The sequence below is a fragment of the Carassius auratus genome, chromosome 7 (assembly GCF_003368295.1).
Source record: "Carassius auratus strain Wakin chromosome 7, ASM336829v1, whole genome shotgun sequence".
Lineage (NCBI taxonomy): Eukaryota > Metazoa > Chordata > Actinopteri > Cypriniformes > Cyprinidae > Carassius > Carassius auratus.
In genome coordinates, this window is record NC_039249.1 from 31,563,297 (window position 1) to 31,590,182 (window position 26,886).

The following is a 26,886-nucleotide window of genomic DNA, read 5'->3' on the forward strand; positions in this document are numbered from 1 at the left end:
AAGTTATCCCTCATTTCTGATTGGTTGATTGGAATGTTGTTCTAGGATCTGCAAGGATGTTGATCCAGGAACATGCACTTGCAACGAAGCTATCCAGTAGGTGACGCTGTGTCACGCTTTCTGGCTGTCAGTCTACGGGACACAATCTCATTCCAGAGGTCATATATGTAAGCAAAAGAACGAAATTGTCTCTCACTGTAAATCTCACAATAACTGAGTAAATGTAAAACATATGGCATCCTGTATTTTATTTATTTTTTTGCAGTTTGCATTTTGTAAATAAATGATCTATAATTACGTTTTTACCTTTCTGAGTTTAACCAGAGCATAAAATATTTCTGAATCAATTTGGCCGATAGTTTTATAGAAATGTAGCCTATTTCCTAAAATGACAAATAAGCTTTCATTTAACTCCAGAACTCAAAAGCACTGCAAAGCAGAAATAACACTAGTCTTTGTGTCCGGATCAATGTCCAGACTGGAGGTGGCACTGGACACTTCGCTGGTGTCCGTCTCGTTGGGCCCCTCCTCCAGCGGGACAGGGACACGCCGCAGGACTCCGAGTCAAACAAAACCCGAGTCACTCGCTGCACACACGAGGAGCGTCACAACAAGCCCCCGGCGACCTGGAACCCGCCCAAGAAAACCGAGAGAAACCCTGGATTTTATGGAGAACAAACTCTCGTGTTAAATCTTTACAAGCAGGGCGGTGATCCAAGACAGGTGTCGGAGCGTATCGCAGTCATCTGATCATAATTAGTGCGCTCTTGTATTGTGGTTGCTGCGCGAAGACCGAGTTTCTGTCCCAAGAAACGCAAATCTCTGTTGCAGTAACACCAGCCGTTAATCACGCTTCGTTTACCGAGTCATAGTACAAGAGGAAATTGCAGCATAAGTTTGCACAGCGCCTGCTTTGAAGTAGGTTGTATCTGTAATTAATTTATAGGCACCACGTGAGTGGGATGAAACGACCTTCATATTAAGTGGGCACACCCGCTGGATATGATACCTAACACACTCAACTTCAGCCAGAACGTCGGACCACTTTGACTCCCGGTACAGCGCCTGGGACTGGCGTTAAATCTCACTGCATGACTGTTGCGCGGAAGAACCGCGCGCTTCTGCAGGAAAGACGCACAACTACAGCAGACCCCGTCAGATGATGTTGTTCTGAGTGCATTGGACTTCACGCGGTTTTAGTTTGATTTTAACTTATTTGGTTACACTTCTGAAGAGTTTTAGCTGCTCTCACCGATCCAGATGAGAATGATGGCAATATTATGGGATGACCCGTTCACGTTGCTGTGCAGACGGACCATAATTTATTCTCTTCTGGCGCTCTTGATGAGCGGAGCGCGCACCTTTGGAGATGAAACCTTTAATGGAGAGGTAATTATAACCATTTATAAATGCTCAATGTAGGGCTACTGCACATTTTTGTATCAAAAATCATATTGTCGAGTTCAATACTGTTTAAAGTTTGAAAACGTGTTCTGGTCACCACTACACACACACACACACACACACACACACACATTCAGTGCTGTCAAACGATTAATCGCGATTAATCGCATATAGAAAAACGTTTTTGTTTACATAGTATATGTGTATAATGTGTATATTTATTATTTAAATATAAATACACATATGCATGTATATATTTAAGAAAAATGTGTTGTTTATATATGAAATATATTTATATATAATGCAAATTATATAAATATATACATGTAAATATTTTCAAAATATATATTGCATGTGTGTATTAATATATACATTAAAAAAATACACATTACACAGATATATTACTTAAAAACTTTTTTTGAATCCGATTAATCATGATTAATCACTTGAAAGCACTGATATATATAGTAGAAGTTTTTCTTTACATAATATATGTTGTTACTGTGTATTTTTATTATGTATATTTAAAAACACACATGCATGTATATATTTAGGAGTAATATGTTAAATAAGTTTATATTTAATATAACTTATATTTGTTGTGTATCTTATTTAGGTTTAATGTCTCAGTGTCTCAGGTCTGGTTTTTATATGACAGCTGATTTCAGCTGAATGCTTGTAACTCAGCATGTGAATGGCTGTAATATCCCAGAGCAAATGAGAAAGTTATTAACTTTTCACTAGACCTTCTGAATCACCAACACTCTTACCTCTTAAATTCTTGTAGCCAAGCTTTGGGATGTTTTTTGTTTGAAGTGGTAGGAGGTATGAAGAGTTTGTAGTCAGTGTGGTTTGAGGTTTGTTAGCGGTGTGCCACTCCATGTATGCAGTGCTGCAGTGGCCCAAACCCTGTCATTGGTGGTCTGGCGCTGTGAAAAGATGCTGACAGAAGCCAAAGACCTAAATTGTGTCTCTGAATTGATTACTTGACTCGTATTCACACATCTGGCAGGGAGCCTCAACTCGATTCTTTCAGGTATCTGTTGCCTTCTCAAACATTTACATCAGTCCTGATCCAGATTAACCTTAATAATCGGGAATAACATCAACAATAAAACCAAATAAGCTCCTCTGGGCTAGAAGAACACTGACCTCACATTGGGCAGTTCACACACCCCTTGCTATCACATCAGCTATGCCATCATCAAGCAACTTTCAGATACAAAAGCCAACATTTAGAAAAAAAAGAACACTCTTAGAAACAAAAGGTACAAAAGCTGACACTTTGTTTAAGGCAATGTTTTAAATATGTACCTTTGATTTACTAATATGCTTCCTTTAAATACGAAGGTATACCGAGACCCTGAACAATTCAATTCAGTTTATTCATCTAACAATGTACCACTTGAAAGATCTGGGCTCCTGCATCACTGTGCTCTGGGCTGGGCTTATAGGAATAGTACACTTCTTTAAACCTACAGCTGACCCAAAACCTTTTAGAAGCAGCTTATCTCACAAATGTTGAATGACAGCAGATAGGCCTGCACATGCCACAGTGGTAGATGGATTGTTGGGGGATTATGTGTTAAAGCTGTACGACCCACTGATTTGGGTGAGGGGGACAAAGTCTCAAATGCAGTTATAGTATAGTTAAAATAATATAATACTATACTATAATACTCTATTTTTGGAAATTAAAGTATAGTATGCATGCATTCGCTTTTCTATAGTATATCAGCTTCAAAGGTTGTGATTATGAAGTCGACCGACCCTCTGTCTAGTGCTTATAAAAACATTTTTTTGTATCTCCATTTCTCTTATCTTCCATTAATTAATTAAGAATTTAGGATGTTTTTTGATGTTCGCGATCAAGAACATGAATATTATAAAAACTGGGACTCTTTCAAAATTCATAGACTGTTTGTCTTTAGAAGCACAAGAGAACTCAGGAGATGAACTTGTGCTTATCCTTATTCTAACATTCTTGAATTTGCAGTTTTCTAAATGAGCGACCATGTGCCTGAGGTTCATTGTTTGCAAAAAACACACCCAATCTTTCTCCATAAGGGTTGTCCACACAACCTTTCTTTAACAGCCGTTCATCACTGTGAGCAAACATATGACACTGCTGCCTGTGAGAGCTTGTGCAGCAAGATCCTCAAGCAATGCCAAGTGTATCACCCTCAAAGCCAGTTCAAACTGGATTTATTTGAATGTATTTTAAGATCTAATTTATTCCTGTGATGATGAAGCTGAATGTTCAGTAGTCTTTTTTTTATCCTTCTACTTCTCCTCTTTAAGAGATGTTAAGAGACATTTAGGACTGCAGGGCTCTCAGGCAGCTGAGGCGCAACAATGAGACTTCTTGTGTTCAGCTGACTGTCTTCAGAGGAGTGGAGAGATAGAGAGACAGGAAGAGCTCAAGGAGCAGGGAGAGGAGGGGGCTTATGAGGACTGTACTTCGTAGGGAGCCGACTGTATCACTTCCTGCAACCTTATCTCTAGCCTGCATTTAACCCCTGGAGTCCTGCTTATCCAGTATGTTTTTTATCCGCCTTCTTTATCCTTGGAATGTAGCATCCTTGTGATTTCCAACAAAATCGTGGCGAGCTGTTTGTGTGGGGTCTGGGCTGCCTCACTTTGACTGAGAGGGATAATGAGATGTGATTGGACCGTGGAGCCGCATTAACTGCTAATTGTGTCCATGTCTCAGTGGATGACTTGCACTTCTGACTGGTAGGTCTACTTCCTCTCTTATTAAGAACCAGAGCCACATTCACCAGCTCAATTACTGTATGGTCATGAGGGGATTGAGCCAGATTCACTAGGCCTGCCTTGCTGTCTACTGTACATAGGCAGCTGCTTTATAAACACAGAAATGGAGCGTCATATGTGATTGACTTGGAACACTCTCTAGGCAGCAACTCTGAATGCCACACAAATAATGCATGTAGCAGATACGAAAATTTGTGGAAAATCCATTGGAGTTTAGTGCATGTTAGCAAAAAAAAAAAAAAACCTTGGACATACAGCATACACATTTGGCAAAATAGAGAATTTGATTGAATTTTTTTAAATAATTTGTTTTAGTATTTAAATATATTTACAAAAATTACACTATAACATAATATTATTACAGTTTTTTGCAACATCTGCCTCAGTATATTATGGCATTGTCCTCTCTGTGGAGGATACCTGCGATGCTGATAAATTAAAAATAACATTGTTAAATTAAAATTAATAGAATTTTGATGTTATAGTCAATATTAAAATTATATTTTAAATATGAAATATTAAAAATATATAAAAATATTTATATACTCTTATTCATCATAATCAATATTGTTTTAAAATCATTTTTCTTTTGAGATACTATATCTTTATTATTTAAAATTATTTTAATTTTATATTTTCCATTTTAATTAAATTTTTGTATGTCTTTCTTATGCTTTTGTATTTTTTTGTACTTTTAATGTCACTGTAGTTTTTATTATTTATTTTGTTTTACAAAATGTACATCAAGCAAACTAAATTACAATTAGAAATGTTGATAAAGTTTTTATTTTTATTTATTTTTATTGTAGCCCAGGTATATTGTTTATTTTATTTCAAGTATGTTTTTTGTGGTTATAAATGTTTAATACCTTTAGTTCAGCATGCATAGTTATATATTTTATATTGGCTCATTTGTGTTCAATAAAACACTATTACTAGTCGATAACTGATATGGTACATGCATCCCTATTTAAAATGTCTTTTGGTGATACTTCCACCTCCTTCTGAGAACTCTTTATTTGATTGTCTAATTAATTTAGTTTGGCGTTGCTGTTCTCATTGATTAAGGTTATTGAGTTACACAGCTGGAAACTGAAACTGACAGCTGATTGATGTGCTATGTCATTTGACCTTGCTTTGAGTCTCATTACCTAACTGCCTGCCATTAAAGATATAGCCTAACTTTATTTAAAAAAATCTATTTATTGTATTTTCTGCAGTGACACAGCTCCCTGTGGCCCAGTAGACCGGCTGTGCAGAGCTGAGAGAGAAGACAACATGGAGTTTAAATGAAATTTGTCATTGCATTACTCCCCAAAGCAGTTACCTGAGATAACAGAGCCAGAATCACATCTGAAATGCCAAAAGCCCTGTCTGTCTTAACTTATTTCACTCCTCCCCTCCTCCATCAAGTTCTGTTTTCCTGTCTTCCTCTTAATCTTTTCACTTGATCTGGTTCGCTCACTCCCTCTTCCCTCTCACTTAATGACTAAAAAAATGGCACGCACCCAAAGCCCAGGAATAATAGCCCTCTCTAGTCGTTAGATTCTTGGCTGACATTGTTCTGGACACACAAACGCTCTCTCACACACTAAACCCAAGTCTTTTCACGACGCGCTGTGAATCACAGGTTCCTGGAGGACGTGCTTTTGGCAGCGCCTCTCAAGGTCCTGTCGAGCCAGCGCTGGCACAGGGGCTGATGGGAGAAAGGGATGGCTCTCCTTGCCTCTGTTCTCTGCAAAGCCTTACTCTGTATGCATGACATGGGATGTTGTGGTGCTGGAATGGATGCTGAAACACTTTAGGCTTTAAAAGCAGGTCTTCATTTATCTCATCCATTTCGATGGCCGGCAACAAATGATTCCACGTGCCCTTGACCTAAAGAAGGAGCATAAAGCATTGAAGCAAGAGCGTTGTTGTCCTTTATGAGCCAGTAAGCAGAACACTAGGGTAATGTCTTTCTCTAGCTTGGAGTACACACACCTCCCACCGTTCGCCTGCTAAAAGCCCCAGGGCTCCGAGCGACTGAAAGCGATGCAGTCTTATCTGTGGGGGTAAGGTGTGTCCTGCCCTGCACAGGCCCTTAGCACTTCCCTCTCTAACAGCCTCATGGGAGACACAAAGAGGATTGTGTTCAGGGAGGGTAAGAAAGCTGGGATTGTTGGATTTGGTGTGGAAATACACGAGTAGTTGACAAATTACATGGAATTGACACTTTTTATGTCTGAAATGTAAATTATTGTGGAAAAACTGTAGATTTTAGATGCAGTAATTGGCCGCTAAAAGTATACATTAAAAAAAAAGGGGAAAGAAAGGGTACTTTCGTGATGCTAGAGTTGTTTTTATTTGCTAGGGCATTACTATGCTGTCACTAAGGTTTTCTGAATGTTTTTATCATGTTACTTTACTGTTTCCAGGGTAGATGCTAGTTGCTAGGTAGTCATTTACTGGCCCAAGTTTAAAGAGCCTATGGCTAAATCTATTTTATTGTGGTTATTAGATCAAATCCTCTTGTGTTATTTTTCTCTTGATAAAAATTACTGTTGCAATTTAAAGTGTGTGTGTCTGTGCGCGTGCTTGTTTTTAGTAATGCTGCTTAATACCAATATGACTTTTATTAAATAGCAATATGATTTTGTAATTATAATAGTAGCACCAATAATAATTATATTTACTTATTTCATTACTACTAAATTAGAAAAATTAGAAAAAATATTCTTGTAATATTTACTGTTAATAAAAAGGAATTTAAGGAAAATAATATTTTCATTTTACAGTATGACTATAAAATTACAACTCTTTTTAAGTTTGAATAAGAAGAAATTAAGACACTTTATTTTGGCAAAAAAAAATAAATAAATTGATAATCACACTAAGCCATATTGCAATTTTGGTCCATATTTGTATTTGGGTTTTCACACATTGTATCATTTAACAAATGCAAATTGATAGTCTGATGACTTATACATAAAACAAGATGCAGAATTTCAACAATAATTTGTTCTTAAAACAAATTTAAGTAGATAGTAATAGTTATGCATGCTAGGGTCACTTTTTTGTCTTTCTTTGCACTGTAGATATAGCTGGTTTGGCGCGGTGGCATATTAGCCTTGCCCAGAACAGGGCCAGCTATTCAACTGTTTGACTGTTAATCAGCTGCCTTCACAACACATAAGGGCACAAAGGCCTGTGTTTTCTGTGGCTGTGGAAAGTAGAGATCCAGACCAGGCAACAGGCCCTGGTTATAGAGTAGGAAGAGAAGGGGACATTATAAAAGTAGTGACCCCCTAACCCCTTGAGTCCAGTGGGAGGAACACATTAGCTTTCTGATAATTAATACCAGTTGAAAAACATCGCTGTAAAGTCATGAACACAAATCCAAGCAATTAATTCTGTTTTGCTTTAAGTATTGCATTTGTTCGCAGTTATGATCAAATTTTCAGAAATTTCTCTTTAGAAAAAACATATTACAGAAACAAATGACACAATTGTTAGAGTAATAGGATAGCTATGAAATATGTATGTTTACTCACATCAGTGAGTATTTGATGAGTATGTTACATTTGTAGATTCTGGGGATATTGAATAATTTATGGTATTACTCATACAGTTTGAAAGTCTCCAGATTAAGCAAGAAATGTCTCCATCTGCTCTCCTTTGATCTTATCATTGTCTAGGAGAGACAACTGATATGGGAAATTGGTCTGGTTTTCTATTCTGCCTGGTTTATATTGAACTAAAACTAAAACACATTTAAAAACATAAAACTTGAATTAAATTAAAAGTTAACTAAAATAAAATATATACAATTAATATTATTTCAGCTTCTTTCCAAGGCAAAAAAAATCTAATTTATAAAAGCTCAAATAAAAATAATTCAAAATATTAATAAAAACTAAAACAGTATCTCAGTGGTACTATAATAACACTGTGAATGACAGCCTGTTTACTGTTGCCACAGGGTGGGTTTAATAATGGGGCTGTTTAATTACATCATTTGTGCTGATTACCAGACTAATGATGATAAACAGTAGGTGGAACCAAATTTAATGCAAATCAGAGCATCATGTCCAGCTTTCATCCCCTTTAATGGACTCTCTGGCCTTTTGGTTTCGTCCACTGTAACCAACGCGAGAGCCAGATGGGATTGGAGCTGTGCCTCTGTGCATGTCTCTGCCCTGAGGAAAGAGGGGCTGCTTCTAGAGCCTCATAAATTGGCTTGCCCAGCTGGTGCCGTCACCCCTCAATCTGTGTTCACATCCGCCTCAAGTGTTCTCACACAGTCTGGACCAGTATTAGGTGTCGCTTCTAACAGGTGTGACGCTCTTTCAGTCAGTGACCATATCTGCTTTCTCCTTTATTCTCATGGCAGTGACAGACTGAAGTTTTCTGACTTGCTGTGGCATGAAAGGGGGCATGTAATTATTCCAAAAATGGAACGGTCCTGTTTTACACAGATCCTTTAAGACATGTACAGTATGTAAACACTAGAAATGAAGGATCCTTTTTAATAGTCTTTTGAGTTCTGGATGTGGCATTCATATCAGGTTTCATACTGTGAGCTCTTTCAAATAGGAATGCTAATTTTCAGGAGTTTTCTGAATTTCTGAATTAAATATTCATTGCATTAATATTACAAAATGTGGGAGACTACAAGTCATGTGCAATTAGATAGCTTTTTACTTTTATAAATAAATATGTACATATTGTCACTCCACCGAATTTGGATACATTTTGACTATAAACATGCAGTGTATGTTTGCAATTACTGTTAATAACATGCAAACAAACCGGTATGACTCTTTCTACATTAAGACTTCACTTTGTGTACTGTTAAATATTAATATAAATGTTGAAAAGATTAATGACAATAACCATGAACATCCCTGATCACGAAAGGTCAATGAAACGTAGATTTGTAATGAGATCACTTCTGTCTGTGTTTTTGTCTCAGTCATGGCTGCGGCAGTACGGCTACCTCCCGCAGGCCAGCAGGCAGATGTCCACCATGCGCTCGGCTCAAATCCTGTCGAACGCCATCAGTGACATGCAGCGCTTTTATGGGCTGGAGATCACTGGAGTGTTGGACCCCGGCACCATCGAGTAGGACCCTCACTCCACAACATGGTCTTAATGTATCAGCCACACTGTTTGAGCTACTACTATTCCACCTCGTCTCTTCTTTATAAAACAATTCATTTTTCATGAAGCACTTACATCCTGTTCAACCTGTAACTGAACAGAAAAATGAAGGCCACCTTACAGAGAAGGAGAACCTGAAATAATTTGTTTTTATTTTAAGCTGGTTACTGAAAATGTACAATGATGGATAATGAAGGGGCCTCCATTTGTTCTGCTTTCTTAACATGCCTTTATCTTGTGCATGCCTATTAAAGTTCCTTTTGTACTTTAAGCCCTCATCTGTTTCTTTCTTTTTAGTGCCATGAGGAGACCCCGCTGTGGTGTCCCTGACAAGTTTGGGGGTCAGATCAAGACCAATGTACGAAGGAAACGTTATGCACTCACTGGCCACAAGTGGGACAAGAACCAAATAACTTTTAGGTGGGTTTGGATCTGACTATTAGGTCCACATTATTCCAGTGATTGTGATTGTAACACTGTTCTTCTTGTGTCTGCCATGGCTGCAGTATTCAGAACTACACCCCAAAGATCGGGGAGTACAACTCATATGAGGCCATCCGACGGGCCTTCAAAGTGTGGGAGAAAGTGACGCCGCTGACGTTTGATGAGATCCCTTTCCATGAGGTCAAATACGGCCGTCGGAAGGAACCTGATATTATGATCTTCTTTGCGTCTGGTTTTCACGGTGACAGTTCCCCGTTTGATGGAGAGGGGGGCTTTTTGGCGCACGCTTACTTCCCTGGTCCAGGGATGGGTGGAGATACTCACTTTGACTCAGACGAGCCTTGGACCATTGGTTCAGAAAACCTACAAGGTGAGTCAAAAGAACTAATTTAGGTTTTATATTTTGTAATATCTATCATGCATATATGTAAAATTACTCAATTTTTGGTTTTAAAGAATTCTCATGTTCACCAAGGCTGCATGTATTTGATCAAAAATACAGTAGAACAGTAATATTATGTTCTATAAATGAACATAAAAACAGAATGCTGTTTCAACAATCGAAGGGGTACAGATGGTGTGAAAAAAACATTAAAAAACTAAGCTGACAGATGCTGAATGACGGGCTGTTATTCACCGAAAGTATGCTTGGTATATCACGGCCTTAAGATGGAAAGTTGCTGTAATACGGCTCCTGATTTTGAAAGTAACTTTGAAAGACCTCTTTGTCTATAAAAGGGTTAAAGGTTAATCATGGGATGTCTAGTTTTTCAAAAACTAGTCAACATGACACATTTGATTGATTACTGACACACTGACTGCAACATTCACATAATGCATCTTCAAAAGGAATCTTTTCCAGAGTCTATTTCTATAGTTTTGTAATGTCTGGCCACAGGATCATCATTGTTAGCAACCGTCGAATCCTCGGTCACAGTGACACAGCTGTGAGGAGAGATGTCTCCTATTGCCCTGAAGTTGCGTCTTTTAACAGTTGTGGCTCTCACACAAGAGCAGCTTTGAATGACGAGTGCGTTTGTCTGTGAAAGCCGTCATTGATCGAACTGTCGGAAAGCATTAGGACAGCACGATCAGTACTGCTCTTATCTGCACAGTTAGTAGTCCTAATGAAAATGGAAAAAAAACTCTGAATAAGCAACATTACTGTCTGATGACTTCAGACGTCCTGCATGGATGGTTTGGATTGTCCACACTAGATGATAATGGATATCGTCAGTATTAAAAGGAAGCAGTCAATCATTTCCCCCCTCCTGAAATCAGGATTTAAGAAGTGCATAGAGTCATTTACACCCGCAGAGTCTCAGATCATTGTGGGACAGCTGGAAAATGGAGACAGAACGTGATTAAAATCAGTCACTAACTGAGTGCACTGTCACTGCGAACGTTTCAATAAATCTCTGTAGTGTGCAGATTATTGCAAATGTTCTGCACTGATCCACAAACTACTTTCATATGAATATGTATTGAATGTGCACTTGCAGTATTTATTTTTTTGTAAATGTACCGCATATTATGTAATATTAATGAAGGCAGTGTATTAAAAGTGTACACTTTCATAACTAGTTCTTAGCACACTTTAGTATTATAAAAGTGCACTTTTGAAAAGTCATATCTCAAATTAAGAGTTTTTACTTCAGTGAGGGAAAAACGGTAGGGCAGGACTCGACTCAATTGTTGAAACTGTTCCATACTACCAAACATGATCCATACTAGACTAAGCAGGCAATTGTGGAACCGTTTTCTTCTTGAATGACCTGCCAGCACTCATAGAGCGAAACTTAAGGAGCTTTAGTGACGTCAGCCAAAAAGGAAAGTCATTTCAGTCTCATTTTGAATATAGATCACGAAACATTTTTCTTCGGAAGAGCGTGCACAGATTAACTGTTTAGATCCGCAAGATGCATTAAGATAATAAAAAGAGTTCATTTAGATTTCATGCCACTTTAAAGTGCACATCATCTCAGCACTAAGCAAGAACTGACAGCGGGAACCCTTTTCCCAGCTCCCCCTAAAACGCTCCACACTCTCCTCTTCACTCATATGTCCTATTTACCCAGTCATCTAAATATAGCTGCACTTCTTTATCTTTTGCAAGACCAGTAGCGATTTTGTTTAATGTGCGCACTTAACTGCAGCAAATCTAATGCTCTAGTTGATATGCAGTATATCATGTGTCCTTAAGTCAGAGTGCCCTTAAAATGCAGCTGTGATCTCCCAGAGCGAATGAAGATTAATAAGCTGTTGTATCAGACATTCTTCACCAGTGACCTCAGTAAATCAGCTCATTGCTGACCGTCAGATCTCTCTAATACCACAGCCTGTGATATTTAATATGTGTCTCCCCGTAGGCAATGATCTGTTCCTGGTAGCCGTACATGAGCTGGGCCATGCCCTTGGACTGGAACACTCCAATAATCCTTTGGCTATTATGGCTCCTTTCTACCAGTGGATGGACACTGAAAACTTTGAGCTGCCTGAGGATGATCTCCGTGGGGTCCAGCAGATTTACGGTAACCTGATGATTGTGATGTCTTAAAGGAACACTCCACTTTTTTTGAAAATGTGCTCAATTGTCAAAAGTGATATTACGCAGCGCCTGAAAATAGTCCCCTGCTAGTTTGTGTAGTTGCAGCAACAGCAGAGTTGCTGGGGACTATTTTCAGGCGCTGCGTAATATCACTGTGCCTGCTGCATCCATGATACAGCAGCAAAGTTCCTTAATTTTTTTCGCCGGAATGAGAGTATAGTTCATGTTCATATAGTTGGAAAAACTTGAAATTCTGAGAATAAAAGTCAGCAATGGGATATATAAAAAAGTAAATTGCGATATATCCAAGTACTTTTTGTATTTCTTGGTGAAAACGAGCTGTATTTTTTTAGAACTGCAAGTTTATATCTTGTGTGTATATATTATTCTCAATTCTGATATAATAATCTTCATATAATGATCTTCATATAAACTTGCAAAAAAATTACATTAAAAAAGGGGGATAAAGTCAATTATCAGAGAAGTCAAATACAGTTTTTTTTTAATATCTATTTTTGTTATAATTGCAAGTTTATAAATTCATAGGATTATAGGAGGATCATAGTCAGAATTTAAAACTGAATAAGTGTTTAGCTGAAGTTGTGCAACATTTGTTCAGGTCTGGTGCATTTACCCTTATCATCTGCCCGTGAGTAAGAAGTGCAGAAAATGTTTCTAGGCACGTTATAGATTTACAGCTTTAGATAGCTGTTAGTTTCTAGAGTTATTATAAACGTGGTGTTGTAAAAATTTGTTTACAGTAAGTTAAGTGCATTTCAGGCTTATGGTGTAAGGTTTCTAATATTTGTTTTTGTGTTAAGCTGGTTTACTTTTGCATTTGACCGGGTCATGTTTCTTTGAAACTTTTTTTCAAAGAAAAAAAAAAAAAAAGTTTGTTTTAGCTTTGCATGAGGGAGTTTCAGCTGTGGGGAGAACTGCATGCATCATTCCCACTTTAGAAGAAAGTTATTTTGGTTATGTCATGGCAAATTCATAAATCATTTAACTTATTTTTGGAGTTTGGGAAGGCCAGCATCACTATTATTGCTCATACATTACAAATTGGAAATTTTGCTTTCAAAAAATAAAACCTAGTTTTAGGACCATTAGGATCTACATTTTTGTGACATTTGTTTTCATGACAAATAAGCTAATTTCACCCACCAAAATAAATAAAAAATAAATAAATAAATAAAAAAAACTTTTTTTTTCCATATTAATTCTCATTGTTGTCTCTCCAAATTATTATTATTAAGCATCGTATTAATTAATGACTGTAATGCTGTAATAATTTTTTATTAAAATCTAAATAAAGGCATTAAAACAAATATTACTGTGTTTTTTAAATAATGGTCAAAATATTGTTAGAAATATAAAATGACCAAAACCAATAATACAGAAATACCAATTAAAATCTACATAAAGAAGGTAAAATGAATACTTCCGTTTTGTATAATATATATATATTTTAAATATCACTACAACATATAATAATAAAAATAAATATTTTAATTAAAAATGTGCATTTATTTATAACAATTGGAATAGGATAATGTCAAATAATGAATGGTCAGTAAATCGACTTTTTTAATTTTTAATAAAAATATATTTTCTTATTTTATGGGATGAAATGTGACCTGGACGTGTTCTGTTTGGTAAAATTCACTTAAAACCTTATATTTATCATAGACCGAACTAAGAGGTTGCCACAATGCTATCATATTATTTATACAAACTCTGTAAGTAATTTGAGTTTGTTGGTGTCTTGTAGGACCCCCTAGCAGTTCTCCGACTCAGGCTCTCCCCACTGTGACCCCCCGGCGACCAGCCCATCCAGACCCCAGGGCACCCCAACCTCCTAAGAACCCTCCCGGAGCGCCCCCTCGCCGGCCGGACAGGCCTCGCACTACCGATCGCCCAGATCACTACGGCCCCAACATCTGCGAGGGCAATTTTGACACTGTCACCATGCTCAGGGGAGAAATGTTTGTTTTTAAGGTGAGCCCTACACGAGACCCTACACATTCACAAGCTTTGCATTGCATTATGGCAATGAGAATTACATTTCAAATGTTTGCTTCATAGTAATAAAATCACTAAAAAGTCTAAAATTGCATTTTCTGTATGCAAAATAGAATTTCATTTTCCCCATTGGATTTTGGACACAATATGTCCAGGCATGTTTTTTTGACGTGCTTGCTCAAGCATCGAAACAATCGCAGGTGAAAGCTTTGCAGGTGGACGCCTGCTGAGGCCGGGCTGCTCTCAATCAGGCCTGTTACAGGGATACAGAGCTCTATAAAGAGGAAAGGAGTCATGTATTCAAAGCCTGGAGCTGATCAGGAGATACATCAGACTTCATCTGCTTTGTGCCGTTTGCGGTTTAGTGGTCACGTCATGTGATTTGTTCCTGCATGAAAGAAGTGCTCTCTTTGGCAGAGTGTCTTTAATTCCTCTCTCTTTTTATCTGGAACAACACTGTTCCACATCATATGATCTTTCACTTTCTTTCCATTAGAGGAAAAGGCTTTAGTCGTGCTGTTGGAGATGTTAGAAGGAATGTACAGTACCTGAAAGAACAAAAAGATATTTGTACTTGGAAATGCTTGACATAACATACAACACAAGGTTATTAAAAAAATATTAAACTTAACAACATAGATATCTAGGGACCAAAATAGCATGGATACTTGTGGCTGTGTTGTTTTGACTAATGAATAAAATGTGAATTTTACATTTGTGTCTTCTAAGATAAAATAAAAAAGAAAAACATTTTCAAAAATGTGTTTAATATATAAGTTATTCTTGTTGTTGTTAATAATAATAATAATAATAAAAATATTTTTGCTCACATCTATAAATTAAATTTAAATAAATAAATAAATAATAAGAATAATCATCAGAATTTAAATTTATTGATGTTGTAAGCAAAAAAAAAAAAAAAAAAAAAAAAAAAAAAAAAATATATATATATATATATATATATATAATCTTCATTATTAAAAGTTACAGTTCACTTCAAATAATTTTTAGCCATCTTATTTGTAGATGTGGTGAGCCAGAGGTAAACCTTGGACAAACGGTTTGTTGGAAAATATTCATGCGTTTTTGTTACAGGTGTTACTGTTTAACTGGCCACAGAAGTTAAGTTATCCATTGGACAACAATCAGATGCCCTTGAGTGAAGGACCACCCAACTGTAATCTGCATTTTCCATGCTTAAAAAGGCAGTTTTCTGAAATAAGGCCATTCCCCATGTAACACAGTCCTACAAGTTTCCTCATGCAAGATTGTGTTCCTCCATGGAACAACAAGGGGTGTGTGTGTTTGTGTGTGTGTGTCTGTTTGTGATGAGGTGTTGGGGTTGAGGAGTGTGTAGGGAGAAAGCAGGATAAATTTAGAGTGTGTTGGCCGCAGACCCAGCTCTGGTTTTAATTTGGGCTTGGTTTGGAACATACTGAAGGTCCTGGTGGAAAGCCAGAAGTGTAAAGGATACAATGAGTGTATGTGTGTGTGTGCATGTACCTGTCTTTAGATAGAATGTATGCATGATTTGTTTGTGTTTGCAAACATTACTACTACTACTGCAACTGCTTGTGTTATTGGTCAGACTTCCTAAATATTCAACTTCTGTGCATGACTTGTCAGTTGAAAACGTTAGAAGATATTTTGAAGAATGCTGGAAACTGAACAGTTGATGGTAGCTGTTGACTTTCACAGAGAATTGCAGGGCAGGTTGGAGGCCTAGAAGACTGAGTTTTTCTTGGTCTGGAGGAGAATCAGAAACCCTCCCATTCTTAGCAGTGCACATGTCAGCTGAGGGTTGTGGGATTGCTAATAAACCCGACCACCATTAGAAGAGAAAAACCCAAGCATTATCATGTGGTCTCTGATTCATGTCTTATTGCCTCCTCAGGGCCGCTGGTTCTGGAGAGTGAGGAGGAACAGAGTGCTGGATAACTACCCGATGCCTATTGGACACTTCTGGAGGGGTCTGCCGGGAGACATCGATGCTGCTTATGAAAGGCATGATGGGCGATTTGTGTTTTTCAAAGGTATTTTCCCTTTGCTCTTGAAAACTGATTTAGCTCTGTGCTGTTAAAAGTTAATATAGACCATAAAAATGCTATATTCATGAGAGAGATTATTACCCAGGCTGTCAGAATTACATCATATTGAAGTGCTTTTTACATTTGAACAAACCATTGATTTTAACGTTTGTCATTTAGTACAGGAAGTACCCTTGATTTCCCTCAGCCATTAATGTGTTAGTCTGATGGATTTTACAGGTAGAGTTATACAGACATTACTTTTTGGTTTATATATTAGTTTAAGGTAAATTGACAAAAAAAAATTTCTGAGCTGTATAATTCTAGCCATAAATTTTGCAAAGGAAGCAAAACTCAGTAAATGCTTTAACTCATATTTGATTTATAATATAGTGTATTTCTTTGCATTAAAAATTTTCCTAAGAAAATTTTCAACAACTATAGCAAAGCCCCATTATACCTATAAATTCATAAATATATTTTGCTGTCTGCTCAGTTTGTCATGGTGCAAACATTACTAATTAGTTTTACATTTTTATCCATTCTTACTGGGGTTTCCAGAACTATTAAAAGTAGAGTTTCAGAGACATAGTGTTTTGGTTCATACAGTATATGGGTTTAAGAACTAAATGTAATTTGGTGCCGATTATTTTGAACATATATTTTGCAAAGGAAGCAAAGCACACATTTAGTCAACAATAAGATTTTTTTAACCTTACTATAATTACAAATTAAACCCCTAGTAACTGGTAAAAAAAAAAAAAAAAAACTTCAATGTAAAATATTCTTAACTCTTAACCCTTTATTGATACATAAAAAAAAATGTAAAATACAAACTTAAAAAAAAAGAAAAAACATTTCACTGTCCTACTACCTTTTTTTTTTTTTTTTTTTTTACATTTTTGTATGGGTCAGAATTTTATAGAAAAATATATTTATGTAAAAAAAATAATAATAATAATCAAATGTTACTCTGTTTTATTTATTTACATAATAATGTAACTCCATAACACATTAATGTACTTTTCTGTGCAAACATTGCCGATTGCTTTGTCATTTTTAATCCATTGTTACTAGGGCTTCCAGAACTTTTAGAGGTCAATTTAGCAATTTCCACAACATCCGTGCTATTATCCAACTAGACAACTTAACCCTGGTGTCATATTTAAATCAGCCCAATTGATAACAGGAAACCAAATGTTTACATTTCCAAGTCATAAAACTACATGAACAGTCTCAATGAATGGCTCTGGTGTGAAGTCAACTGGCCTGAAACTCGGTCAGTGGGCCACTTCCATTTTCAAAATCTTCATTATCAAGATCAAATACTGCTCAAACCACAGTGAATGTCCTGGTGAAGATTTCTGTGAAGATGAATGTATGCTTGTTAGACATGAGGAAAGCTGGCTCCCATAAGGAAACCGTGTATGGCAAGTAATGATGTCATTGGCAAGGCCCTTTAAAATTTGGATTTCTGCCATTGGAGAAAACCAGGAGACCAAAATCTTAGGAGCAACATCTGTTCTCAGTGAGGCGAGGCCATTGCGTCAGCTAGCACTTCTACCAGATGCTGACAGCAACGGTTGGACTTGGACATGGGCCCATTGAATCAAATGGGTCCATGAGGATGGTGCCTCAGTGTCTGCCATACTGTAAAATAATAAAAGCTCAGGCTTATCCCAGTGTTTCTGTAATGGCTCCATGCGATGCTTTCGCTGTCGCTTTAACCACTAAAATGTGGGATTTGAACCAAACCCGCATTGTTGGTGCATCTCTTGTAGTGCAGTCATTTGAGTTATAACAGAGAGTGAACACAAATCAGTGGTTGAGTTTTGGAGTTTGTATTACTGTGCCAAAGGTCGGAAAGTCCCTGTACTCGCACCATGAAGTCCCGAGTGTTGCTGCCTCCCCATTCTTGTCTTTTCTGCTTCCTTGCCATTGTTTTCCACCTCTGTTCTCTTTCTTCGTGTCCATTTTTGAACTTTCGAATTTGTTTTGGTTTTGTTAAAACATGCTTTCTAGTGGTTAACCAATATGTTTGTGTCTCATTTGCTGTATTTTATACAAATTTCGAAGGCCATACCTTTTAAAGTCAGAGAAGGTCAAACCAAGCTTTATTAACTGGATAACACACCATTACACAAAGCTCAAATCATCTCACAGTCTTTCTCAAAAAATAAAAAATAAAAAAACTCAATGAATGAATGAATCGCAATGAATGGGACAGCCTGTCTTTGTAATCTTCATGTCCCAGGAAACAAAGGCTGCATCTGAGTGAGTATTTGAATGGGAACAGCCTTTAGTTGCGCTGTGACGCATTCTGTCTTGGAATGCAGCCTCTGAATTGAAAAAACACAATATAATATTTAAAAAAATCTTTCAATATTTATTAGAAATCGACAAAAAAGTATCCGATTATCACTACTTTCCTCTTTCTCTCTCGTGTCCTTCCACCTGTAGGGAATCAGTATTGGTTATTCAGAGAAGCCAACCTGGAGCCTGGTTATCCCCAAGAACTGATGGACTATGGTAGAGACATCCCGTATGACAAGATAGAGACAGCCATCTGGTGGGAACCTTCTGGCTTCACTTACTTCTTCAAAGGAGACTGGTAAGAGGATACTCCTTTTTTTGTCATGCAAACAATTCTCCCTCTAATGTTTATTGTCTAATCATTCCCTTGAGTTGTTTTTGATGCCTTACTGACTCTGTTTACACCTGCTCTTAACATCTTGGGTCTTGGGTCACCTGATCACAAGTGATCAGTCGAGACAGATTGATGTTTACTCACGGTATTAACATGTCTTGCATGCTTCTTAAATGACCATCCCAGATCGGATTTCATCAGAGTTTTTTTTTTTTTTTTTTGATGACAGTTTTTTTTTGGATCCGTTTTTCATTAAATCAGTCAATGTGACATAATAATATTTTAAATAATTTGTATTTAGGAATTTATGGAATATATATATATATATATATATATATATATATATATATATATATATATATATATATATATATATATATATATATATATTCCATAAATTCCTAAATACAAATTATTTAAAATATTATGGAGGATGCATAAAAAAAACAGATTTTTGTGAATAATATTGATAATAATAATAATAATTACATTCATACATTTTATTGTTTTAAAATTTGATATTACATATACGTAAAATATAACTTTTTACTTGGTTGCACCATGTAACTAAATTAAATTTTTTGTTTAAAATGTGATAAATCTAGATGTGTCAGTCTTGTTCATATATATTTGGCACAAAGATAAATTTTTACTTAAGCAGGTTTTTTCAGTGTTTGTTCTGCATCAGCATTTATGATAAAAATGCAAAGTGACCACATGGAATATGTTTAGTGATTTCAGTGCTATGCCCTTGTGATTAGATGATCTAATAAATGTTAAGAGCATGTGTAAATGGGGTCCCTCTGCTGATGCTTAAAAGGCTGCATCGAGAAAAGGCAGAATGATTTGCATTGAGTTGTGTTTGATCAACTACAGGTACTGGCGCTTTAATGAGCACTCCAGAGCCGCAGATCAGGACTACCCTAAGCCAATCAGTGTGTGGGGCACTTCGGTGCCGTCTTCTCCCAAGGGGGCCTTCCTCAGCGATGATGGGGGTGAGTGAGTGAAATGGTGTGTGGGGTTGAGAGGTCATCCAATGCCTGTCACCTTAATGTACAGGATGGATGGAGATCAATCAGATGGTGAAACAAAGGAAGTGAGAGAATGTAATGTGTGAAATGTGATTTGTGGAAATAATGTGATATTATTTGAAAATACTGATATCACTGAAAACGCTTTTCCATTTAATGGAATGTTCCTGGTTTAAAACAAATTAAAATGTGTCGAAAGATTCTGTGGAATGCAATTGATTACCATAGATAAACTATAATTTTACCTTCTAAAAGTCCTAAGTTTGAAAAAAGTACAGTAATGGACATTTTATAGTGCATTAATGAGTTTAAAAGCAGAAATGTGCAGCTTGTAGTTTTGTTAAAGCAAAAAAATTCTTATTTGATGTTATTTGAGCTGTAAATTTCAGTCTGAATAGTCCGTTTATTGGATTAAGTTCTAGTTATGTGTTACCCATGTAATTCGAGTGGTTGGATTTGTCTTTGGAAATGGTCCTGTTCTAGTATTCTTGTAGGTAATGTGTGAAAGGTATAGAGTTTCATTACAAAACTTGAGACGGCTAGATAATCTGATTATTCAGACCACCTCAGGATCATCTCAGCTGTGTGCCAAATGCATGAAATTTAAATCTGTTGCACAGACTAAAAATAGTAGTAATAGTTCAGATTTAAATGTATTTATAGTGTTCATATTTACATGTTAAGCTCTAAATGTACTGCGCATAACCTGAGATAGCAGTCTGATCAGTCAAGTGTCAATAGGCCAAGTGTGTATATTAATGTCCATCCCATAGATTTCCATTAAAAACATTACTGAAAATATACATTTACAGTTGAGCTTCACATTCATTTAACCTGACAGTCTCAACCCATATGGCAATATATTTTTTAGTTATTTGTTCCATATACATATTTTTCAATCCAAGAAAATGCATTCATGTCATATTTGAAGAAAAAGTCTCATGTATATATGTGTATATATATGTTTGTGTGTGCGTGTTATTTTTGTATAGTTTTATAGTTAATCATTTTGATAAGCTATTTGGTTTTAGATTTCAGTGATGCACTTTTAACACATTTTTCTCTCTCCAATCTTGTTTTGTCTCACACACAGCTTATACGTACTTCTACAAGGGTACAAAGTACTGGAAATTTGACAACCACAGAATGAAAAGCGAGCCTGGCTACCCAAAGTCCATTCTTAGAGACTTCATGGGCTGTAATGTGGACCTTAATCCTGACAAAGACACTGATGTGGATCCGGGACGCAAGTGGCCTGACAGGCCACCCTTCAACCCAGATGCTGGCCGAGACAAAGACAAAGACAAGGAAAAGGACAAAGATAAAGACAACACTAATGATGTTGACTCTAAAGAGGAGACTGAAGAGAAAACGAATGAGGTGGATGTGGTTCTGAAGATAGACGAAACAGAGCGCACCATCAACATCATCATGGTGACGGTACCCCTGGTCCTGGTGCTGTGCATCTTGGGATTGATCTACGCAATCATTAACACACTACAGAGGAAAGGAGCACCCAAGTATTTAGTTCACTGCAAACGTTCACTACAGGACTGGGTTTAACCTCCCAGAATGACCCTCGATCCCTGTTCTGCCCTTTCATTTCACACGTCCAAAAACTTTGGACACACAAAACACCATCATAAACATGCTTACAAACACTCATACATACAGATACTGACACACATCATGTTCATCTTCACCCTTCTTTTCCTTTCCCATGGTGCTCTCCTAACATATCGACTAGTCTATTTATATCAGAAAGTTTGCACATTGATTTTTGTTGTTCAGTTTTCTTTGCATAGTATTTCTTTTCTTTTAAATCATTTTTTTTTCTTAATTTCTAATTTTAGGATGTCACAATTAGTCATCTGCAATCACAGTGTAAATAATGATGGAGAAGCCTAGCAGAGCAAAAAGAGAGGAAAAGGAAAGCTGAGAAGGGAATATCTCTCTTAGGAATATTTCTGCATCTATTCACCTTTTCTCAGGTCTCTCTGCTGTGGTTTTCCAACTGACTTAAAGGACTGTGGCCACTTGCATCATAACTTGCTGATAAAATGTTGATATACAGTGGGGTTCAAACGCCTGAGACCACATGGAAAGTCTGGGATTCAAATTTAACTGAAACCTAAAAATAAACAGGAAGTTTTAGGATTTTTTTCCCCCTTTTTTTCAGCTCAAATTGTTACGTTAATAATATTTTTATATAGAAAGCATTTATTGAGTAAAAAAAATATTGCATTAACCTTTTCAACTATAGGTCTCTGACTTTTCAAAACTCCTTTTTGTAGTAGCTGGACCTGGTTGACTTGAACAGTAACTAAGTCCAGTAGCATTTGAATTTTTCCTGCTATTTGTTTTGATGTCATAAAACAGGGACGTTTTTTTTTTTTTTTTTTTTGCTAACCTACTGCGATCATAACAAAAAGCCACATTTTATTGCCCCTTGTTTTAACAACTGTGCCTTGGTCGTGCCAGTCAGACATGTTTAATGTGGTTCTGTCAATATTTTTTAGAGCCCTCCTGATTTCTTCCTTTCAAGCTGAAGTGTTTTTATCTCCCAAAAGTCCAATGACACTGTGGCAATTATAAATTTTATTGTCTGAGAAACATAACACCTAGGTTGCTTTCATGTAAAGGGTTTGAAAAAAGCTTGAGGTATTGAGGAAGATTTTAATTTGCTCAATGCAAATTTATATAATAGCATTTTCATATTTTCATTTGATTGAACAAAGGATCTACTGTATGAATTGAATACCACTAGTGTACGTTCACCAATTTAAAACAACATAAAATACACTTATGGAAGCTTCTCGTGCCCAATTAGAAATAAAAGCCTTAGTGGGGCCCACTGTTGTAGGGGATGTTAGGTAATAGTCTAATTTTAAAAACAGCAGGGGGTAAAAGCCATTGCTAACCTCTTTCTACCCCAACCCAAAGCTCTCCCTACCAAAGAAATATTACTTGCGTTGACATGGGTGGGCTTAAATGAGAGGGAAAGAAACAGTGATAACTGTGAGTTCAAAAGAAAAGGGTTTAGATGCAGAAACCTTATCTCTTAAGTCTTTGTGAAAGGGCTTATGGTGTGTTAGTAAGAGTCTGAACTGGATTGTATTACAATGATGGGATATTTTAGGGGTGGGGGTGGGGGGTTGTAATAAACAAGCAGAAGTGGGATAAACCCAAAGCAAGCTCCCTCTAGAAGGCTGAAACATACTCATACGCAAGTATGTGGACGCGTTTAGTTACCTCAATTTTATGTCGCATTCTCAGCATTTCCACAAGGGGTGCTCTAGCGTATTTTAGCATAAATGTAAAAGTAAATTAATTTCCAAATAGGATCTTCTGTGGCTAGATGTTTTCTTCAAGCCTCGTACTGTTAGGCAGCAACAGGTTGAAGCGAATCATGCTGAGCAAGTTTGATTATTTAAACTCTCGGTATGTTTCTAGCTGGCTACCTGAATAAAGCTTTCATTAATACTTGACATTTCCAGGTAACTCCATCCTTCACCTTACCTTGAGTACTGAGGTTTGAATATGAACGCACATTAAGTATATCTGATGAGACGGTCCACTTGAAGTACATTGGCCTAGCATTCACATCTGCGTTAACATACTTGCGTAGAGTATATTTTTGGCCTAAGCTTGAGATGCTTGGTAGATAGTGTGTGTAGCAATATCTTCCCTACTTGAGAGCTTGCTGGCACACAATCCCATGGCCCACATTGCCAGGGTACACTGCCAGTTATTTTTGGAGCGCATTCCTTGACCAGCAGCGGAAACAGGATCCCTGTTTCATTCACGACTTATTCATGCTGAAGTGATCTACTAGGCAAAGTAGACAAATTAGCCAAGTTTCCTAACATTGTAAGATATAACTGCTGTCAGGTAGGTCTGTGTCTGCTTTCTGTGGTGTTTGCTTAGTCTAGTGTCTAACCTACATAAACTCAGCTAGTATACTCGGACACGGAAAGTATTAAGAAACAAACCACCGCCACTTTTTAAAGTGCCTCTGACAAAATCTCAGTCATTTACCATTCACAATTAGCGAGAGAGTTTCTCCTTTCACACTGGGAGAGGCAGCCATAGAGGAGAGAACGAAAGTGAGTGGTATTATAAATATTGCCCTGTCAGACAAGGTAGAGCAGAAAGCACTTTGATAAATATTATTGGAAGAGTAGAGGAGACACAGGACAGTCATGATCGGAATGCTGTCACTGATGAATCCTGCTGAATATCTTTGCCAGGCGATCCACCCCTCCTCACAGTGCTCCTGTTGTCCGAGGAGATTTGGAGGAGAGTTAATCAGACATAAAAGCTCTTCCGTCCCTCCCCCGACGCCCTCTACCTTCTCCTCCAGTCGCCAGATCAATGAGGAATACATAAACAAGCTTGAAGGATATCTGAAACGCTCACTCAGGGACTCACTCAGGCCTTATGGCTGTCTTATTCCCACTTCAGCCCATTCTTTGTCTGATTTTCACACTACTTTATGGCCTTTTTCCACTATTAGTCACTTTTACAAGGTATTTGCATAGTATTTTGGAAATACTGTAGTACCACAGTTATCACAGTTTTGGACAAAACCAAATACAATGGTATTCTTTGAAGTACATTGGAATCAAAATCATACCGAATCATGTATGGGATTCAAGGCCAGATCATGGTTCCTTGAGGCTCCTGAGCAAGCATCTTTGGACTCCCATTCCTCCAAGTTCCACCTCTATTGGTAGACCCACACACATGTGCCAGGGAGTCCCGGAAGTGTAGTGGTCATGTTCCACTTTATGTGCTGGGTAGGTTCTGGCCTTAGGGGTTTTGTCCCACTGTATACACTAGGGGGGCTAGGTACCCCACAGCCTTTTCACAGTGTATGGACCCTACTGGTAATGTCCCAGTGGGAATGCCCAATTGTGTACAACGGGCAGGCCATGAACCTAATGGTTATGACTCACTGAGTCCCACTGTGTGGACCCAGGGGCCTGTGGCCCTAGGGGTCAGCTTGATCTACCGAGACTCAAGTATCCTGGGCAGTCCCTTTGGCAATCTTTCACACAGCCTTATGCTTTGGTGGTCCCTGGGAACTGGTCCCACTTGTACAGTCCTTGGTTAAATATACAGCTGATACATTCACTGTACTATGGTATCATTTGCGGTAAGGTTGTAAGGGCACTAGTTTAGTATGCATAAAAGTTTATTACTTAGTATGTTTGTTTCTACACAAATTTATTTAGTTATTTTTGTTTTCAGAGAGGATAAGGGTGACTAAACCATTTTTTTTGGTAGACAATGACAGATGAATTATCAAAACAGTGTTTATTTGTTAGTATGTGATACTGTAGATTTATAGGTCTAACATTTTCTCCGTCATCTCAAATCAACTCTTGGCCAAGTTTAGGACTGGCTCTTATAACAATGGCCCCTCTCTCTTGCTGCATTATTGTCCTGCACATTGCTTCTGGCCAACAGGAAGATAGACTGGGCCCTCAGCCAGGGCCAGAAAGCTTCCTCCCACCAACACTCACACTAGCAGTGCATACTAACAGCCTCTTTTCAGAAGGCTTTCGGTGTGAATCATGGACATTGACTGTTTTGGTCACACCGTTCTCATTACTGCAGCTCTGGACAACTGTATGTCTGACCACCCAGTGATGCTACATATGCAGAGTGAATTCTCTCTGTGTCTGTGTATATTCTCCTGATATAAACTTGAGCTCTGATCAGAGGTGCCTCTAAGAACATCCCTCCACACCATTTATTAACCAGCTGCAGTTATTTGACTGCAATCAATGTTGACTTACTAAATAAGTAGCCAAAAAAGGCTGAGACAATATGTTGTCTTCATCTTTGTAGAATCAGCTGAGTAGAATGTGACCGTGTATTTGCTTTCATCTGCATTGTTCTGTGACAAGGGTAGATTTAATATCAAATCGACCTGTTGTGCGACAATGCATCTAGGCAATGCACACTGTCCTGAAGGGAGTCTTAAAGAGCCTTACAAAAACATGCTGTTTAAAACTAGACAAAGCATTTTCAGACAGAAATATAGTAGCAAATCACTAACATTTAAAGCAATGCTGTTAATGTGCACAAAGTTGTGCTGCAGTGTTTTCTTAAACCCCTCATCTTCATTAAAGGTGGTAAAATGAAATTTAGTTTGATTATATTTTCAGTTAATATTTTTTCTTAATATCTTACATTTGGTCATTTTTAAAATTGTAAATAGTACCTTTTCAATATTTTCCTTTTGTGCTTTTTTATTTTTATTTAGATGTTTACCTTGTTAATAACATTCCAATTTGTGTTTTTGATTTTCTTCTTGTGTAGAAACTGAGGATTTTATACATTTGTGTTTGTTCACATCTTCTGAGTGTCTTTAACAATCCATGCTGGACATGTAAACAGTAATAAAAGAAATAAAAAGATGTTAAAGAATTAAGTCTCTGCTTTCTGTTGAATCAAGAATGTTCCACAGTTACTTCTAAAAAAAAGTAAGGCCAATTCCTGGTCTTGTTCACAACTCAACAATGCATCACATTTCAGAAGTAAAATGGGTTGCAAACAATGTCATGTTGACTTGAAACATTTATATCATTAGCCAATCAAAAAGCATGAAAGCATGAAAAAGCACTGTTTCGTTCATCTCATGTTCACTGTTGTTCTTGCCTTTCATGTTTGCCCTTGTTTTGTCCACAATGAGTGCAAACCTCCAGAGATCTCCACTGTAAACAGGCCATATCCCTCCCAACCCCCATTGCTGGGCTCTCCTCTCTCCCAGGAGAAAGATTGGGTCCCTGAATCAGCCTACATTTCCTCTACCTCAGGAAAGAGCAGGGCTGTATG

At 37.3% G+C, this 26,886-nt stretch overlaps 1 protein-coding gene across 2 annotated transcripts; it reads left to right on the forward strand.

The window, feature by feature from the left end:
• The first annotated feature begins 371 nt into the window (after positions 1-371).
• Positions 372-26,478, forward strand: mmp15b (matrix metallopeptidase 15b). Of its 2 annotated transcripts, none has more exons than XM_026268487.1 (10): positions 372-1,389; positions 9,134-9,282; positions 9,619-9,741; positions 9,828-10,135; positions 12,135-12,296; positions 14,085-14,311; positions 16,230-16,368; positions 18,823-18,973; positions 19,886-20,004; positions 21,134-26,478. In XM_026268487.1, exons 1-10 carry the CDS (start codon positions 1,261-1,263, stop codon positions 21,601-21,603), a joined length of 1,977 nt encoding a protein of 658 aa, XP_026124272.1. In that variant the 5' UTR covers positions 372-1,260; the 3' UTR covers positions 21,604-26,478. The 2 variants fall into 2 exon arrangements, with proteins under 2 accessions (XP_026124272.1, XP_026124273.1); XM_026268488.1 differs by lacking the exon at positions 372-1,389 and adding an exon at positions 3,696-4,140.
• Positions 26,479-26,886: the final 408 nt, after the last annotated feature.